The sequence below is a fragment of the Triturus cristatus genome, chromosome 7, assembly GCF_964204655.1.
Source record: "Triturus cristatus chromosome 7, aTriCri1.1, whole genome shotgun sequence".
NCBI lineage: Eukaryota > Metazoa > Chordata > Amphibia > Caudata > Salamandridae > Triturus > Triturus cristatus.
In genome coordinates this window covers 636,854,900-636,874,814 of record NC_140590.1, presented here as the reverse complement: position 1 = coordinate 636,874,814, position 19,915 = coordinate 636,854,900, and the positions used below count along the sequence as shown (strand labels likewise).

Here is a 19,915-nt window from a genome sequence, read left to right as displayed (position 1 = left end):
ATCTAGTACTAAATAACGAAAAACTAGAGTATGTGCAAAGTTTTAATTATTTGGGTATAACCCTAGATACAAAAATGTGTTGGAAACCACAGTTGGAAAAAAATAAGATAATCCTCTTGCAAAATACGGTGCAGATAGCCAAAAAACATCAAGGCAGCACTTCGAAAGCAGTTTCTCCAGCTTTGGAGGTTTTTAAACACAAAGCCCAATCAGCCTCCCTTTATGGGGCTGAAATTTTGGGGTCTTACTGTAAAAAGAATTTTGAATTGGGAGAAAATAAATTCTTTAGGAAAATATTAAGTCTCCCTATAAGAACTCCCCTGATTCCAATTACCATGGACTTGAATGTTAAACGTACTGACCATGCCGCTCTTCTAAGACCACTCCTATTCTGGGTAAGACTTTGGACAACCCCGGAATTGAAACATTATAGGGAAGGTCTAGAGGAGATATTAAAGAACGGCAGGAGTAGGGATATTCCATGGTTTAAACATATTTCCTTCTGGTTCTCAAAGTTGGGTATATCGTATTTTTGGGAAGATCCGACCCAGCTGATATCATTATCAAAGAAATTGCTAAAAATAACTTTTTGGACTCATATCCAAAATAGTATGTTACACAGCTCTAATAAAGGGTCACTTACACCTAAGTTTCTTCTTTTTAAAGATGTACCAAGTTTTGAGCCATTTATGGATGAGGTGCGCCCACAATTAGCTAAGTCCTTATATGTAAAGTTTAGGTACGGGGTGTTACAAACTAATGCTAATAGATCCAGATGGCGTAGTAATCCTGGAAGCAAAAGTAGTGAATTGTGTGTTCTATGTCAAAGTGAAGCCAAAGAAAATGATCTGCATGTACTTTTTTTCTGCCCATCGTATAACACACCAAGGAAGACATGGATTATACCCATTTGTAAAAATGTGAACATCAGGGCTTGCAAAGAGGCAGAGAGAATCTTGAAAACTGATACATTGCAAGTAATTGTCTTCGGCGTAAGCAGGTACTTATTTAATGTAAATCTTATAAGAGCCAAAGTAGGACTAAAGCTCTAAAAGTGGATACTTTGGTACACAATAGTAGAACCAGAGGAAAATTGCATTTACGTTATAATTTTGCACAAAGCACTTTATGTTCTTTTAATACAGCACTAGGAAGTTGAAATATCTACATCTATGATAGAATTGTGGAATATGGCAATTACGAAGTAAGACCTGCATTGATGGTACCCATGGTACCATGAAGTCACATAGGGACCCTGTGAGGAAGCACAATTAATATAAAAATGTCATTTGATTAGTTTAAATTAATTTTACGATTATAAATGCCTGTTTTTAGATATTTATTGTATATTATATCGTTTTATTGGCTGTAGTAGGGGCAGGTTGCACTTTACAAATTCGTCCTAAAGGCCCTTATTGCGATGTATGTATTGTATAGTATTTATATTTTAACAAACTCATTTGGATTATGGAATGTGATTTTATATGCATCTTTTATGGTTCTAAACAAATCGAAATAAAGAAATTTGATATGATTTGAATAATCTGAAACTGGAAGTGTTTCCTGCTGCATCTCAGTCTGTCTAAAGTCACCTCCTTCTCAGGAAAGCTCAACCGACAAAGGGAATATCTCACAATATTCTATACTTTTCCTTCCTTTCTCCATCTCCTTGCTAACCGCTTTGAATGCCACCTTCCCTCCCAGAACAGACCAAAGCCATCCGCTCCGATTGCATGAGAAAAAATCTGAATGTGCTATGTGAAGTTGATTAATTTACCACATTGCCCCCCTCCTGTGTTCCTCCCTGAGCTGGTCTCCCCCCCCCCTCCTATTATTATTTTCCTCCCTTTCCCCTCCACTGCCTCTCCTCCCTGTGTCCTTCCCTCCCTCCCCTTCCCCCCCCCCCCATTTGCCCCCTCCCCTCGGTACAGACCCCCCAATTGGGGGTATTTGAGCTTGGTGAGCACCTACCGCGGGTACATCGACGGGGGTGGTTCGGCCGAGCAGCGGCACCTAGGTTCTTTGTTTGTTTGGGTATGGTGGGAGGGGGGTGGTTGCGGGAAGGGGTTGAATTGAGTATTATATTGATATGCACTTAGCAGGAATGGTACAGGCTGAAGGGGGAAATGGGTTGGTAGCCTCTTTCGCTTACAATCATTGTCATCACTGGACCTATTGTAGCACACAGATGGAGAGGCTGATCTTCGTAAATCCAATGTCAGAGCACAGACTTGTTAGAAATGTGTACAGTTTGATAAAATAATGCACGATGTGAGTGTAATTTCCATGTGATACTCAATAAAAATATTTTCACAAAAAAAAAAACATTTACCACATTGCCACTCCATTGATATTTTTTTATCACTTAGCCAAATTTCCAATTCTGCTCACACCACAGCTGAAATCCTCACCCTGTGATGTGACAACTTTGCTCCTGACCTAGCAAAGCCGAACTTCCGACACAAAGACTGGCCAGCTCTCACCACCATGCATGCAAAACTCAAATGTCCCAAATGCCTCTGAACCTTCCTCAACTTAGCTTTCTTAACGAGATAGCTTCTTCCAGCAAGAACACAAGCTCTAGAACCTTGCTCTGAGGCAACCCACCATTCATGTTCAATTTATCCAATTCAATGCCTAGAAAAAACAATGTCGTACTCAGGCCTTCAGTCTTTTCAGGGGAAAGCAGAATCCCCCCGCTCCCCCACTCCTCCGCTAGGGCTTCAAACTCCTTGCAAGCAACACTGGATGCACCAGAACCCTTCTTTCCGTGAAAGACAAATTTATCAAGATAGTGAGTCAGCAATTTATGTCTTCCTAGGCTAGGCCTACACGTGCTTGCGACAGTACCTTTTGCCAAATTAGGTCATCCCTCCCTGCTTCGCATAATGCACGCAGGGTCTCCCTGACGGCCTCAGCCTTATCTGCCATTCAAGCGTTAGTGTAAGTCTACACTAATTGCAGATAAAGTATAGAAACAGCAAACCTGACAAAGGATAATCTAATACTCCTCCCTGGAACACAGGGTGCTTACCACTGTACCAAGTCCCCTGTGTCCTTGTCCCTAACTGTCATCCTGACCCCGCCCACTATCTGAATTCCCCTATCCGTTCCCCTATCCCCAGTTGTCTTGGACTGCACCACTTGCCGGAAGCACCCAAGTGGTGGATGCTCATTGGGCTGCCACTCCTGGGAGCTGTCTGTGGACACTGACATGGAGCTGCTGCTGCTCCCCTGTCACAGGCTGGTGGGTATAGTAGCGCCTGGGGTGTGTGCAGTGGTGCATGGCTAGCAGCTGTAAGTTGGAGGTGCCCATGGACCGTGACAACAGGAATAGCACCATTTTTACCCTGAAAAAGCAATAGCATGAGCTTTCTGGGATAATGCGAGGAAATTTGTGGAATGCGTTGATATCACTCCTGATTACTGAAGTGACACTTAGCAGAGCTGAGATAGGCCACAGCTTCTATTATGCTTTTCAAGGGACCCAGTATGACATTGGATAGCCTGTCAAGTACTGCCTTGCTGCAGTCCTTGTGTGAGGTTACGTTGGCTTGCACATTTACTCTAAAATCGGTTTCTGATACTAGGTTTTCGTGTTTTTTCAAGAGTGAGAGCCGGTACAAAAACAAAAAAAACCTAAACACTTAAAATTCAGTATGTCTTGTTTGTAGCGCCAATCCTGAGAATGAGTTATTTTGTTGGTTGGAATCACATGCATAATTTAATGGGGTTTTTAATGAGCAAATGTGTTTGTTCCAAAGATACAGTATTTATATGTGTTTTCCTGCCAATCTTTCGCATAGTAATGTAATCTTTTTTCTCTCTCTCTCTCTTGCCTTCATCAACATTCAAACCAGAATACACAGTAAGTTGTTTCTACTTTTCCTGTTTATAGCGTCAGAAAGCAATATCACAAATGTTTGCTGAAATTTAATGTGTCTTTGTTCACTTAAAGCCCATGAGATCTAATTGCAAGGAGAGCCATTCCCCTGGATCCATCAACTGGTGCTGTGAAATTTTACTGTTGATTATGACATTTTCTGCAACCATATTAATTTAGCTTGGATTTTTTAGCCTTAAGAAAAAAAAAGTGATGTATAGCTACTTTGCTTGATTGAGCTTCACTCAAGCTCCCAGAACTCAGTCGTATCAACCAGCGTGCCTGGCCGATCAAGTAGAGTGTGAATTCATTTATTTAGTTTTTCACTTTAAATTTCTCGCAGTGCTTTTGGCTGCTTGCGGCCAAACTCTGTGACTCATATTCTCAGCTATAAATTTGAAATACTTCAGAAGTTTACTTTTTTATGGCATTATGAATGAAATTTTCATTTTGTGAGTAATTTATACTGCCCGGATTGGATATTTCTCCCAGTGTAGATGGAGTGTAAGCTTGTAATAGTACTGTTGAAACTTTCATGTGCATGGGGGTTTTTAGAACACGTCATTTTTGTCCAATTGAGTTCAGAATTAGGACCCTCAACTCCTTTATTTGCCATTTCTTTACCTACTGCACGCTCTGCTGCCCTGAAGGATACTTCTCAACAGAGGCCTTGTGTTCCAATGGAATCCAAAACATTGCACCAGAAGCAAGCTTGTCCGTGGCTTGACTGCATTTAGGCCTAGAACTCTGGCCCAGGCTCTTCCCATGTGGATCTACCTCAGTGCCTTACATAGACCTCAACAAACCAAAGATACTTCTCCATGCCCACTAACCTAAATCTTTACCCTAACTATAAATGACAGAACTGTGGTTTGACTCCTCCTTTCTGTACGAGGGGTCCCTTTAAATCACCTTTGCAGTAACATAATATCATCCATCCTAAAGAGTAGGAAATTCTATCTTCACAGCACTCACTCGCTGGTTATTGTATCTATGCTAGCTTTGTGGTCAGAAATAGGACTTTAATTTTTATAGACACGACTGTTTGAAAATTTATCTCAGCTATCGCAGTTGTAGTATCCCATAACTATAAAAATGATTAGACATGCTGCATGGTAAAAATTGGGGGTGGGATCGCTGTTGTCTGTAGATTATACTATATTTTCTTCATAGTAGAGGATAAGTTCCCTTATTCAGAAGACGTGACATGCTTCCTTAAAATGAATGCTGACACTTGCTATTCAGGTGCCCTGATTTATTGTTCCCCTTGTCCAAAAGCTGATTCTAAAAGTAAGATCTCTGATTTACTAGCACCTTTATGTATTCTATTCACTAATTTTACTTAAATCTGAATTTTCAGGTAGACAACCTTAAAGATCCAGAAAGTATTAAACTAACAGACTTGGTTTTCACAGCAAGTATACAAAACAGTGATGGATGGAATGCTTGAATTATTCTCAGCCACTGTTAATCACTCAGGCCGCGTTCCAATCCATCGTTAATTTACACCCTATGCAACCTCAGTTTGGATCTAGCCTTATGCAAATCAGACTTGGCCCTGCTCCAATAGGAACAGTCCAACCTGAACTGCCAAGCCAGGTCCTCCCTGAACTGGAACACAAGCAACCCAGGACCTGTTTCACCCTAGTTTCGGGCTCAACAGTCAGGTACAGCTTTCCATCCATCACCTTGTTGTTGTTGCAGTTGCAGCATAAGTGCGACGGGTATGCCCAGATGTGGGCCCCATATTCATTGTGCCACTGAAATCAAGGTATACCTGGCTGATGAGCCCATAATAAGGGTGAAACAGGTCCTCGGTTGCTTGTTTCTTGGTTCAGGGAGGACCTGGCCTGGCAGTTCGGACTAGACTGTTCCGATTGGTGCAGGGACATGGCTAATTTGCATATAGCCGGGTCCAAATGGAGGTTGCGGAAAAACAATGGATTGGGATGCGGTCCAAGCGATTGCCAGTGGCTGAGATTAATTCAACCATTCCATCATTGTGGAAATGTGCCTAAAAGTGGGCACACGGGTGCAGGGTCACCCTCTTGTCCACGGGTTTAAAGACAAACAAAATAGAGATCGCCACTGGAGTTGGAATAAATAACAAGTTTATTAATCACTCATGAGTGGGACCACGTCCACACAACACTCTCAAGTGCTGCAGGAGGTAGTACACCGAATTCACAAACCATCGTTCCTTTTATACCATTTTGTTGCAATGTAAGCATGTGAACAGAAATTTCTATCAGCAAACAAGGGCAGATAGACAACTACGTGGTCAGCAAAATGGAAGGGGGAGCAGGAATGCTTATGGCAGCAGTAAATGGTCAACAGTTAACGTCTGAGACCAGGTGCACTGGCAGCTTCAAACCCCAAGCACGTACATTGCTTAGCCATGTCAGGAGGTCAACTAAAATAGATAACACAAGCAGAGTGAAAAAGACGAGCAGCAGAGGACTGAAGAATTACGAAGGAAACTAAATGGACACCACAGCCAAAATGGCTGTCGCTTATGCTAAGTAAAATATAACACATTTCCACAGACGACCTTTTAGCATAAGCTAAGACATTTTCTTATGCTTTTAAAGGGGTACGATAAATATCATGTATATCAATTAGCATCATATCTCTGACTTCTCGGTCTATTACTAAATGGGCATTTACATTTTGGACATTCGTTTTAGATGGTAAACAAGTAGTACAAGTGGAAATACAGAGGGAACAAAGCATTGGCCCGCATTGGATACATAAACAAGAGAAGAGAATTGCAATAATTATAAATAAGGCCGACAATATTTTCAGACCCCATACAGAAAATATGTTCCAGAACCATCCAGCCCAAGTCCATGTTCCTTAGTCTTGATGTATCTCAATAGCTATTTTATGCATTTTGGAAATAGCATCATAAACAAAAGGGGCGTGGCCAGATATGAACACGCAGCAGCTATTACCGATAATGCGACATGCTCCACCACGATCAGCGAGAGTAATATTAGCAATTTCAGAGGCCCACAACAGTGCAAACCAGGCTCTAAAGGAGCCATTATGCGAGAATGGCAAGGGAATGAAAGGCGTTCCTCCCTTCTTCTGATGAGTTGGCATCATTCCACATACCCAGCAGTTGGTAGTGTTTGTAGCATTATGAGTATGACGCAACATTTGTATGAAAGTGTTATTGAGATATGACATTCGGTGCTTCGTTTCATGATAAGGAAGAGTGAAATAATAATGTTAGGTGGGGACAGGAGTAGTAGCAGTCAATAAGTTTTCGAGCCGGAGCTACTTCCTCCACAACCCACATTATCACAGTAATGATAACAGCGGTCAAAGTTAGTCCAGTAACAAACATTGTGTATTTGCTACAGATTTTTTCAGCATTTGATTTCTTCTCAGACATGTTCATCTCGTCGGCAAGCAACAAAACAGATGGTGCCCTAAGGTCCTGGGCAGGTGTTGGTTTCTTCACTAACGTTGAGAGGAGTAGTCACTAAAAGGCTACCCCCCTTTTTAGTCGGTCTTTAATCACCCAGGACAGTGGCTCAAACAGTCTCTTTTTGTGATGAAATGTCTTTCTTCCTGGATCGAAGCAGATATCTAGATTTACCAGGGATCGTGTAGTCCGGGAAGACTTTCTCAGGTCCTTCATGTGACGCAGCTCACCCTTTCTCGGTAATCAGAATGTCGCGGTGATCTTTCAGCGCAGTAGGTTCCACCAAGGCGAACGGAACTTTCTTGCAGTATGTAAAATGCACCCAGTTCTTCCTATTGGTCACTCGCACTGCAGTTCTGGTAGCAAGGAGGACCTGCTCTGGGCCACGCCAGCGAGGTTCCAAGCAATTCACCCGCTGAAAGACCTTGATCATCACCTGGTCGCCAGGGCGCAAATTGTGTCCATCACCTTGCGACCTGTCTGGAAGAGATTTTCGTACCCGCTGATAAATAGAAGACAAGCTGTCAGTTAACTGGGACAAATAGTCACTCATCAACACGTGGGGAACATCATGTATAGGGCGAGGCTTAGGGACCCCCCAAATATTCATGGGCCTGCTAAAAACAATTTAATGCGGCGTAAGGCCAGATTGTGTATGTGGTATTGAGCAGTGCCGGCAATATCAAAATGAACCCAAACTTGCATGAGTTGTTTTGCTATTGAGGATGCACCAACATGTGCCGGCCCATGTGCCATGTGAATCCAGGGATATAAGTAGGCTGTGGGCAACTTCCATTTGGTCATATCTTTATTCCTCCCACAGCCCTCATCATCCAGTGTTCCCTCCTTAGACCATTGATCTAATTCATCAGCAGAGGCAGATTGTTGCATGTCCAGCACTTCCTGCCTGGCATCATGCCAACGTTCAGCTTGTGACTTCACCACATACATGGATGTGGTACTTCGCTGCATTGTGGTCTCACAGGCTGTGTGATCCACAAATGCATTACCTGCTCCTATTTTATCAGTTACTTTCTTGTGTGCATTACATTTAACAATTGCCTCTTTCTTAGGATAGGTTAGGGCAGTAAGAAGATTATGCACTAATTCTCCATGCACCATCTGTGTCCCATGTGAGGTGAGGAAACCCCTTTCTTTCCACAAGCGACCAAAATTGTGTGCCACCCCGAATGCGTACTGGCTGTCGGTAAAAATATTGACAAGTAAGTCTGTACTAAGCTCACATGATCTTGTTAGTGAGTGTAATCTGGAGTTCCTAATACTGGTGCAGAACAAAGAGCTTGGCGTGACTGTTGGAAGGCATTCTGACATTCAGTAGTCCATGGGAAATCCATCGGAGGGTCTTTAGTCAAAAGGGCCAACAAAGGTTTAATAATGTGCGAAAAACTGGGGATCCATTGCCTACAAAAAGAAGTAAGGCCAATCAGTGCACCGACATCCTTCTGAGTACGGGGCACAGGAGTATCTAAAATAGTCTGAAAGCGATCCGATGTGAGTGCACGTCCCTTCTTAGACAGGAGGTGACCTAAATAGTTAACCTGCTGTCTACAAAATTGCAATTTCTTTCTAGAGACTTTGTGATTATGTGATGCAAGAAATTATAACAATAACAGTGTACCTTCTTCACATTACTCAGGAGTATCTGGTCGCAGAAGTCTATTCAACTACACCAGAAATAGTAATAATCCCTAACTAGCTACCATAAATTAAATTCCTCTGAAGTCTGGAGCAAAGCAAGAAACGAGACATAGTATGAACATAGAAGTAGGACAGCAATTTTATCAGAGCCCCAAGCATAGAAAGACTTACTTATGCCTTGATTACAAATTAATTGGATGGGAGTGAGGTATTTTTACCAGTTGTGGTAAATACATCCTATTATCAGCTTTTAATTGGAAAATGAGGCATGACATGTAGAACTTGATGCTCACAACACCGAGTTTCACATGCATGCGTTTATTGCACATTTTCACAAAGCAAATTATGGCAGGTTTGACCATGACAACATTTACCGGGGAAAATTGCATGGCGAGTATTAAATAAAGTGCTGAAAATTCCAATATGTGCAGTAACGACCCCTACCATCCTATGTTCTTAGCGTCGCTGGCTTGAGCTGCCCTGACCCTCGTGCTTCAAAAGTGAAAAGCCCGGCTGTATTGACTATTGACCAGCCCACCTCTCTTCAAAACCCGATCAAAACATGGCCCGTTTGCCGACCCTTCTAGCTATTGACAGCGTGAGGCCGATTCATCGACTGCACTTTCAGAAAGGGTGTCTGAATTTTTGGTCCATGGCTTCAAAGCACTAAATCAATCCAGACACCAAGCATGTCTTTCTACTAAGGATGCAAGGCCTCTTTTTCCTAAGTTTTTGTGTAACATGGTGCAGGAGCCCACCCTATGCAGTGTCTTTGATGGTGTTTAGTGTATCTTTATGTGAAGGAACAAAGCCGCCAGCCATGTCTGTTCTCTGATCTCCGGGCTTTGCCCTGCCCCTTCCCCAGCAGTCATTTGCTAATGAATTGTTTTACGCCTCGCCGCCTGTGCCTCAATTAACATCTCCCCAGTAACATTATTTTACACTTTCACAGTAGTAAAATGACTATCCTTGAGACTTGTGACAACATCATTTTTCCAAGCGATTCGATGTTCTTGAGGCGTATAAACACAAACCGCAGTCATGCAACACCAAAAATAGCAAATTAAGCATTACCACTTCTAAACAACACACGTGCGCTATATCATCACTGCTCTCCTGCATGTGATGGGTGAATTCATTTTCAAGGGCCTGAAAAAAAATATAAGTCCTACATGTATTAGCTACCAGGGGCCTTAGTCTGTAGAAATGCTACAAGTGTTAAATGATTACTCCTCAGAGATTATCACTAAACATGGTGGTAATTTTGGAGTCATTGGTATTTCTTACAACCGGAAGTATGTTATTACTGTTAGTGGTAGAAATATCACAGCGAAAATTCAAATGATCTGCAGTAAAAGAAGTATATATATATTTTTTTATCTTTGTCGTAACTTTTTACCGCAGCAGAAAATGCCACAGGCTAACATTAAATAGTAGCAATTAAAAGGGCAGTGACAGGAATTGTGGCAACATTTGTCATCACTTGGGTGTGTTGTTACCATACCTAGACCACTCTTCAGGTATAGACGTCACATTACGGTTTTACCCAGTTATGATTTGCTCAGGGCTGAACTTATTTTCGATTCTTCATACTGTCGTTTTAGACCGTCTTATTTTAATGCTGTGGTCAGACTGACAGTAATGCATTTACTGCCGGTTTTAATCCAGCGGAGTGTTTTTTTTTGTGGTTTTTTTTTTTGGCAGCAAGGGAAGTTCACTTATGAGATGGGTGGTATTTTAAAACAAGCAGTATTTTGCATTTTCCACCAGTGTTAAAATAATGCTTCCTGTTGAGCGCCAAAGACACCTACTATGTAAATGACTATAAATTACTGGCAATGCCGAGGACGTAAAGTCCAGAGTATTAATACATCTCACACTGCTTGAATGTATCACTATGGAGCATGTACCACACATAATACTAAGCAAACCTTGCTTCTATCACTGGGCATAGTGCAGGTAAAAAAGAGAACAGTTACATAAATCTACTGAAGTTTATCTGCCTGGAGAACGCAACTTTCATCCTTTCAAATAAAAAAAATAAAAACTGAATACCATTAAATCAGGTAATAGTAACACCCGTCGCAGGGTTTAGCAAAGACAAAAGTACACTCAACAAGTTATTATTCAAGTGCTACCAAGTATCCAGAGGAGAACATGACAGGCATACTTAGGCACAGCCTGTCCTAATAGGCAGCAGTCAGCCCAAGCAGCAACAAAGCCAACGGGTTTCAATTTTGTATAGTACACAGAGAGAGAGGCTAATAACAAATAGGGTCAAATGCACCAATGTAAACAAAGCAAGACAAATACAGGCTTTTATACTCACACAGAACATACACATACAAGCACCTAAGCATACAGACAACATGCACAAGCACCCAGATGTATGTCAGTCGTGCACAAAACTAGAATCCAACAAAAATATCCTAGCTAGCATATCGACTACCACAGTAATGTGAATGGAAGTGTTTATAATCTAACTATGGACTCAAAATTCTTAACGCTACATCTAATGGCCACTGTAAGTCGAGTTCTTTCTTTGTGTATTTGTTCCACAATGAACTGTACATTATGGGAGAAATATTATATTTACTATACATCTCCCTGTAAGGGGTCCCTTCTGGAGGGGCCAGCTGACTTTATTCAAAACTAATCTTGGTACCACAAGAGCAGCAACACCACTTACGGAGTGTGCTGAGAACAAACATGTTTTACAAAATATATGTAAAATATTACTACTCTAAACAAATATTCCAAAAGGAGAAAAATCTCCACATTACCTGCCTTCAATTTTTGCAAAAAGGGAATAACAAATCCAAACCAAAAGACCTAGGCCAAACAAATCAAGATTGCTGCTTCAGCGACCTTACCAAACAGAATTCTCCAACTCCCACCTGACGATCTCTGGTCGACCTAATGGTCACTGAAAAATTACGTCAAAGAAAACCCCAGTCAAGACGGGCCACCACCTGGAGGTCAAATCGGGAAAACCGAAAAAGTCATGTCGGCCTGCAAAGACAAGGGTCTCCTCATGCAGTGCGAATCCTCAGTAATATTTCGATCCTCCGTCAAGACCACTCCTTCAGACAGCTGCGTGTCCGATGGGACCCCACGTACGGGCGCCAACTGTGGAAATGTGCCTAAAAGTGGGCACACTGGTGCAGGGTCACCCTCTTGTCCACGGATCCAAAGACAAACAAAATAGAGATCGGCACTGGAGTTGGAATAAATAACAAGTTTATTATTCACTCATGAGTGGGACCACGTCCACACAATACTCTCAAGTCCTGCAGGAGATAGTACACTGAATTCAAAAACCATCGTCCCTTTTATACCATTTTGTTGCAATGCAAGCATGTGAACAGAAATATCTATCAGCAAAGAAGGGCAGATAGATAACTACATAGTCAGCAAAATGTGAGGGGGAGAAGGAATGCTTATGGCAGCAGTAAATGGTCAATAGTTAACGTCTGAGACCAGGTGCACTGGCAGCTATAAACCCCCAGCACGTACATTGGTTAGCCATGTCAGGAGGTCAACTAAAATAGATAACACAAGCAGAGTGAAAAAGACGAGCAGCAGACGACTGAAGAATTACAAAGGAAACTAAATGGACACCACAGTCAAAATGGCTGTCGCTTATGCTAAGTAAATAATCCACTTATAGGGTGGCACATAACACGGGCCCTAATTTCACAATGGTATCCAACCAGAGGCCAAAAAAAGCCTATCATCTCCATCTCAGTCCTTGTGTGACAGACTTGCAACACTTTGTAAAGAGATAATTGAAAACAACTATTTAGACTTCCCTCCATCTAATATAACATAACTGATAAATCTGGTCCATCAAGACTTTTTTACCCCAAAGGTAGTTTGCTCAGCTGAATGAACTTCTAGTCATGGATAGTTTGATAGCATCGAAATCCAGCTCTCCATTAGACCCCTCTCCCCCTCATATCCTGCACTGGGTTTCTAGCAAGATCGCTCCCATTCTCACTAATCTTTGTATTATCTCTCTCGGCACTGGTAAGGTCCTTGCTTTTTGTGAAAAGGCTATAGCTAAACTCCTTTTTTACGGAGGCAACTCTGGACTCATCCCTTCCTTCTAACTGTAGGCCAAATTCTTTGCTCCTTCTTCCAGCAAACATTATTAAAAATGCAGTAGCTATCCAGCTCTGTAAGTACTTGAAAGATAACTCTTATCTCGATCCTGTGCAGTTGGGTTTCAGACCCCTTGATGGGATCCAAAATGGCCCTGGTGGAAGTAATCGAAGAGCTCAGTGGCATTCTGTACCAGGGATGTTCGGAAGCTCTGGACATTTTTGATTTATCTGCAACTTTCAGCACCATCTCTCACATAGTACTTTTAAACAAGACCGACAGGTTTAGGTATCCGTAACCAACCCCTTGGGTGGCTTGATTCATTCCTTGCAGATAGAACTCAAGTCATGACTTGTCCCCTATTTCAATTGTCCCCATTTTCTGTCCGTTGTGGTGTACCACAGGGTTCATCCCTGAGCCTTACATGTCTAATATATACATATCAAATCTTGTGGGCTTAGTCTGGTCTCTTATGCCGACGATACTCAGATTGTTGTGTTGACATCAGGAAAATATAAAGCCACCAGAATCAACTTTCAGCAATGCCTGGCTGATATAGATAAGTGGATGAATTTGAACTGTTTAAAATTGTACAGAGACAAAAGATGTATTTCTCCTTTTTCTGCAAACACTACTCAGCCTGATTTTTCACGTGGTGGCAAGACAAACTGGGCTTTCCTCCCTTGCTTGTCAACTCTGCCAATATCTGGTTGATGACCAGCGCTAATTTGTGGCCCATATTAATAGTATAGCAACAACCTGTTTCCTCATACTCTGCACTTTTAATAAAATCTTTCCACTACTTCCTCTATCATCCCTTAAATGGTGGTCCAGGCTCTGATCTCTTCCAGAATTGTTTATGGGAATTCCCTCATTTGGAAATACCTTGATATTTGATCCAACATTTACAGACAACTCAGAACGCAGCATCAATACGTATATTGGGTATTTACACGCCTGTTTCAGTGTCCTCTCATCTGAAGAAACCTTTATTGGCTTCCATTGCGTAGAAATATCTTTATTAAAACCTTAGATCTGACTCATGAAGCCGACAACAACTTGGGCTCTGTCTACCATTTTATAAAGGGCCGGGATTGAGTTAGGAGGGAAGCTATACCCCATATACTCTCTCGAATTTTACGCTCTTCCTCACAACATGTACTTGTCATTTCTATGAAGAATTATTGGAGACTAGGAGGCAGATCTTTTGCTTTTCTGTCTCCCTAGTGGTGCAGTTTTTTATATATATATATATATATATATATATATATATATATATATATATATATATATATATATATATATATATATATATATATATATATATATATATATATATATATATATATATATATATATATATATATTCAGAAACTCAACACCATACTTTCTTTCAGAAGCACCTGGAGACCTGGCATTTCCAGAGTTTATAGCCTGGGGCTCCTCTTCCTCGATTTGTCTTAAAAAGCCTGCAGGAATCTGTCAATAGAAAAAAAATCCCGAATTCATTTGATGCCGAAAAAGCCCTAGTCTTAAAAATCATGTTATCTTTTCCAGAGGCATTAATATCCTAAACTGCACCTAAGAAGAAACGACAGGAAAGAGAGGGGTTTGCTCATACTGATAACAATAAGGGTGATGAGGATGAAAGAATCTAATGATGATTTTCAAAAGGATCCTCCCTTCTGAAAATTCTCATTGCCATAATGTCTTCCAGATGGTAAGGTTACCAATTATTCTGTCACACCTGTACTTTCCTCAAGGGTAGCGTGAATCCCTATTTCACTGTGGTCTGCTACATCAAAATCTACCGTGAAAGGATTAGGAAAGGAACAGCAGGGGATAAATCCTACAAGTCGGTATGTGACGTTAATATCTGATGAGGATCATTTTGATTGGCAACATGAAATTATGACAGATAGCCATGAAAAAAGCATACCTGTCACTCCTGTAAATAAAAATACTACTTGTCCAGTGAGAAAACAGACATGTGAGTTGTTTCTTAGTAGTCAGAAGAGGCAATATGGGTCGGTGCTTCTTTGAATTCCTTTTCATACGAGACAAGGCTAAACATTACCTAGGAAACATACAAACAACCACAGACACGATGAAAACATGAAACTTGAAGAATTAATCCCATTACAGACAAGCAGTATAGCCCGGGCCACTGGAATTATGTGGCAAGAGAGGGCCTAATTATGCAGCAGGGTTGAGTAAATTATGTGGCAAGAAAAGGCAAATTATGCGGCATAGTTAGAAGGCTTTACCAGATGGGATAAGCTGCGGCGGCCGGCATGGCTCGCTGGTGGCGTGGGGGGGTTTGCACATATTTAAAAGTAAAATAAACTTACAGTTGCACCGGGTCCTGCGTCTCCACTCCTGCTCTTCTCTTCACAGCCAGACCCCCCTGACCAATCACAACGCTGCAATACTGCATTGTGATTGGTTTTGTTTGGTGATTGGTTTGAGCATCCTGGTTGGACGCTCAACTAGGGAATGGGAACCTGGGCTTATTCTCCATGCAGGCTGTAATGCAGCCTTCATGGAGAACGGGGAAAGAGCGCATGACTGGTTTGGGCAGCCCGAGAGGGCTGACCAAACAGTCATTGTGCACTAAGGAGTGGGGAACCCACTCCTTCCCTGCCCTGCTCCAAGAGCAGAGCAGCCCGAAACCCCTACACCCCGCCCGCAAAGCAGCAAGAAGAATAAAATGATAACGCAAAGTTATTATAATTTTTATGTTTCTCCTTCGCACTGCTTAAAAGCAGTGGGGTGACGCTCTGGGGAACGTCAGTGGGGAAGGCACATACGCTCCTTCCAAGAACTGCAGTCGCACTTCTGGCTTTCAGTTCCACAAATAACTTCAACTCCAACACGCACTAGATGAATGTAAAACAGAACTGGTAGATCTTCCTTAACATAATCCTCTCAAAGCCAAACTCCGTATGGGGAACATCGGCCGGGATGTATCATCCCAAATTTACTGGATGCTAGTACTTAATGCACTCGATCGCCTTGGACCCTCTAGGCAGAAATGGGAGAGCTACTCAGGCACCCTTGATGATGTTGACTGGCAAGGGGCCTGCATGGCACCCCGTGAGCTGGCCATATCCTCCCGCCTCTGGCTGAGTCAGCTCCACTAGCCCCACCCCTTGTATCTTAAACCACACTGCTGATGGCATGCTGGCCTGTCTGTGGTGTGACTTGCCTGATGGAATTTTTTTTTCATATAGTTTGGCACTTCCCGGTGATTGAGAACTATTGGAGCCGGATTGGTGGTACCCTCTCTCAAGTTCTGGGAGCAGCATCATACTGACACCCAAGTTCGCCATACTGGGAATCCTGGAAGACCTGGGGAACACTGGGGAGAGAGAGGACATTTGTGGGGATGGCCAAAAGAGCCATACCACGCACTTGGAATAACTCACAACTCACAGCCCCCTACTCTGATAGTGTGGTGTAGGGGAGTAGATTGGAGTGCACAACAAGAAGAGCCCATCTATAAAGCTAGGGATGCCCACAAAGCACTCCAAAATATGGCAGTATTACAGGCTGGATCTTACCACGATTGTTTAAAGATGTATTATCTAAATTCTGACAGTAATGAACAGAATGTCTCAAGCTGTGCTGCTGGCACCATAGGTTGTACTTTTACGTATAAAGCCCCAATACAATTGGTTATCTAAAAAAAGCTAATATTGCACCAAGTTAATCTCCTCCTTACCTGGTGTTCTCTGTACTGTTTGGTGGGGAATTGAGCGCTGGCTGAGACAAAGGTAGTAGTACTTGTTGGAAATGTGCCTCTTCTGCAGGGTCACCCCAGATTGTCTTTTGCCTTTTTGCTCATCCCTATTTTTGCTGAGTCTAGAATTCTGTGCACTTTACCTCTGCTATCAGAGGTAAAGTGTTTGTGCTGCTCCTTTCAACATTCAATTGTTTTTATTAATTTGTCTTTAAGTCCCAAATGTATTTGTACCAAGTGTACTCAGTCACTGTAAATTAAATGCTACCAGTGGATTGCAGCACTCCTTGTACCATGCACTGCAGTAGCTCTGTAAAGCATGTCTCCAGGTTTACCACTGTAGGCTGGCTATTTAAACAGCAAATTCAACCTGTGAAAATAACTCATTTTGACAGGCGTACACTATCTGTTAACATAATAATAAGTTTTCCCCAAATAGGCCTTATTGACCATAAGGCAGGGTGCATAGCACTTAAAAGTAGGCCATGTAAATGTTTACTTTTCCACATGTCCTTATAGTGGAAAAGGCCAAAAGCTTTTTTCACTGCAAGGTTGGCTGTTCCATAACGAAACACTGGATTACATTAAGTAAATACTGGATTACATTATTACATCTAATAATGCTAATTTTGGTTTGGAAAGCTACCTTTTCCCTGCCCGAAGTCCCTGGAAGGTAAATCTGCATTTTTCTCACCCGCTTCTACCAGCTATTAATTAGCACGGGAAGAGGTGTGAATGAGGCTTGAACTTGCTTCCAGGAGACAAACAAAAGGCCTTGGGTGTGGGGAAGTGTTGTTGTCCCGGGACAGGATGACCTATGAGCTTAGCCCAAGAACTTGATAACCTTCAAAGAGTCCTATCCTGTTACACTGAAGTTACAGTAAAGACCTGCACCCTTATTTTGTCCTCGCAGCCAGTCCAGCCCCAATAACAATGCACCTCTTGTTGACATCAGTGTCAAATCATGCTGATGTATCAAAACCTGTTTCGCAGGTCTGCTAGGATCTTACAAATCACTTTTTGGATGCCAGAACAATTCTTGTGTATCAACTGTCTGGTTGTTGAGGATCCCTGCTTTGTTTTACTAGACTTCTGACTCTGGGGTTCTTGGGGGTACAGGGATTGCCTCAAACTGGATTTTAGTGTTAGATGTGGGAGAACACTATAATTATCATAGTACATAACACACACACCCCTCAGAACCTAGGTTTAGTGCAGTCAAAGACTTGTGCCATCTTCAAAGTGCATAGGGTAAGCCCGGGGAGCCTTCACCCCATCGGTTAGGGCATGCCCAGAGGTCCTTCCCACCAACTAATTTGTGCCAGGCAGAAATCGCAAGGCACCCACATCAGAACACTCCTGAACCTGTGGAAGATGAGAAGAGGACTGAACCTGCTGTCTGAAGACTGAACCTGCTCTCCCTCTTGTACCCAGGACAAATAAGTGACTCTCAGGGTGATAAGGCTAACCTCCTGTTCAGTCTACAGGGATACAACAAGCTACCAGAGGTATTTCCTGCAAGTACCCAGCTGATCAGAGGCAACTGGACCTGGACTGAACTCTGCCTGACATCCTGTGAGTCTTTAAGTGCCTTCCCTGACAGGGGTTTAGAAGTGTGTGACAGTGGTGGATTGAGACTTAAAGGACTAAAGTCAGAAGGTTAAATCTTTGACCAAGGACGAAATTAGTGTATCTGACCTGCATTCCAATAGCGGTCACTGTCAAATTATGCACAGGTCCTGATTTACTGAGATCATTGACTATCATTTGCACTTTGTGTTTCTTGGCAGTGTTTCTGCTTAAAACTTTAACATCTCAAATCTCTAGTTATCCTCATTGGAGTTTTGTCATTTTGATGTCTTTTTACTTAATTTTTTTTATTCGTTTGGGATTTTTATTGTTTTAATTGTGACTTTATTACTATTTTAGCACTGCATAAATACTTTACACATTGCCCTAAGTTAATCCTGTCTGCCCTTTGTCATAGCTACCAGAAAGTCGAGCCTGAGAAGGCTTGTGCTTATTACTTGAGGTGGGTGTTTACCGTCTAAACTAATACTCCAATTTCAGACTGCTCACAGTATCTCAAACTAGGATTACACAGTGTCCAGTGAGGCTAGCCCCATTTCAATGGGGCCGAATCAGAGGAGGTGGGACAAAAACAGCTTGCTAAATCACTCTACTGGGGCAATTACACAAACCTTACCCCTGTTACTGTTACCAGCTTCCAGATGTTTCTCTAGTTCCCCTTCTAGACTGGGTAGAGATTGCCTATTGTCGTGTGCTGCAGCAGGAAATTCAAAATGCGCACAAATCTATTCAAGTACACCAAGAATGTGGCTTCAGTAACTGTTGAAAAGCATTGCTGCAGGACACATTCATAGTTTATCCTCTGTCCATGTTGCCAGGAGGTGCTTGCTACCTATGGGTCTCCCGAATTGAAGACACTCTTTCTGAGCAGCAGTTTTCTCAACTTCCCAGCCCACAGACCATCTCCTCTCATTCATCTCCTACAGTTGTGGTGTCAAGTATGAGAGCACCCACACCAGGATGTAAGGTGTTGTTGGGAGCATGTTGAAATTAGTTTAAAATTACTATTGTTTTTCTAATAGCTCTGACACATTCTGTACTGCAGAGAGCAGTGCAACTCTGTATGTTAATTATTTTCTTATAAAGCGCAACACGCTCTCAGGGAGCATCTTACTGCTGACCCACATTGACATCTACTAACTGTAAGTTAAACTTTGAGTAAGGAGTAATGCTGTTCGATGGTTAAGAGCCAAGTTTTCAGTTTTGTCCTGACACTGAGAAATTATGGTTCATGACGGATGCTTTTCCATAGCTCGGCGGCTTATACCCTAAAAGCTGGGCCTCCGAATATTTTGGTTTTAAATTTCATGATAGAGAACAAGCCAGTGGTTTGTGACGTGGGGGAACGTTTTTAGAGCATGTTTTGTACATCTGTATGCCAGAAAAGAATGACTCCTGTTGTGAGAGATCATATCAATGAATCAGGATTTATAAAGCGCGGCTAATCACCCGGTAGGGTATCCAGGCGCTTGCAGGCCCTGGAGGCTCATTCGAACAGCCAGGT

At 42.2% G+C, this 19,915-nt stretch overlaps 1 protein-coding gene across 1 annotated transcript in view; it reads left to right on the top strand.

Annotated features, from left to right (window-relative positions):
• PITPNC1 (phosphatidylinositol transfer protein cytoplasmic 1) overlaps positions 1–19,915 on the top strand; it is a 1,057,002-nt gene that overhangs the window by 620,950 nt on the left and 416,137 nt on the right. The window contains exon 4 of the mRNA XM_085617264.1: positions 3,861–3,868. Coding sequence (XP_085473390.1) covers positions 3,861–3,868 — 8 coding nt within the window. The remainder of the gene's footprint in view (positions 1–3,860; positions 3,869–19,915) is intronic.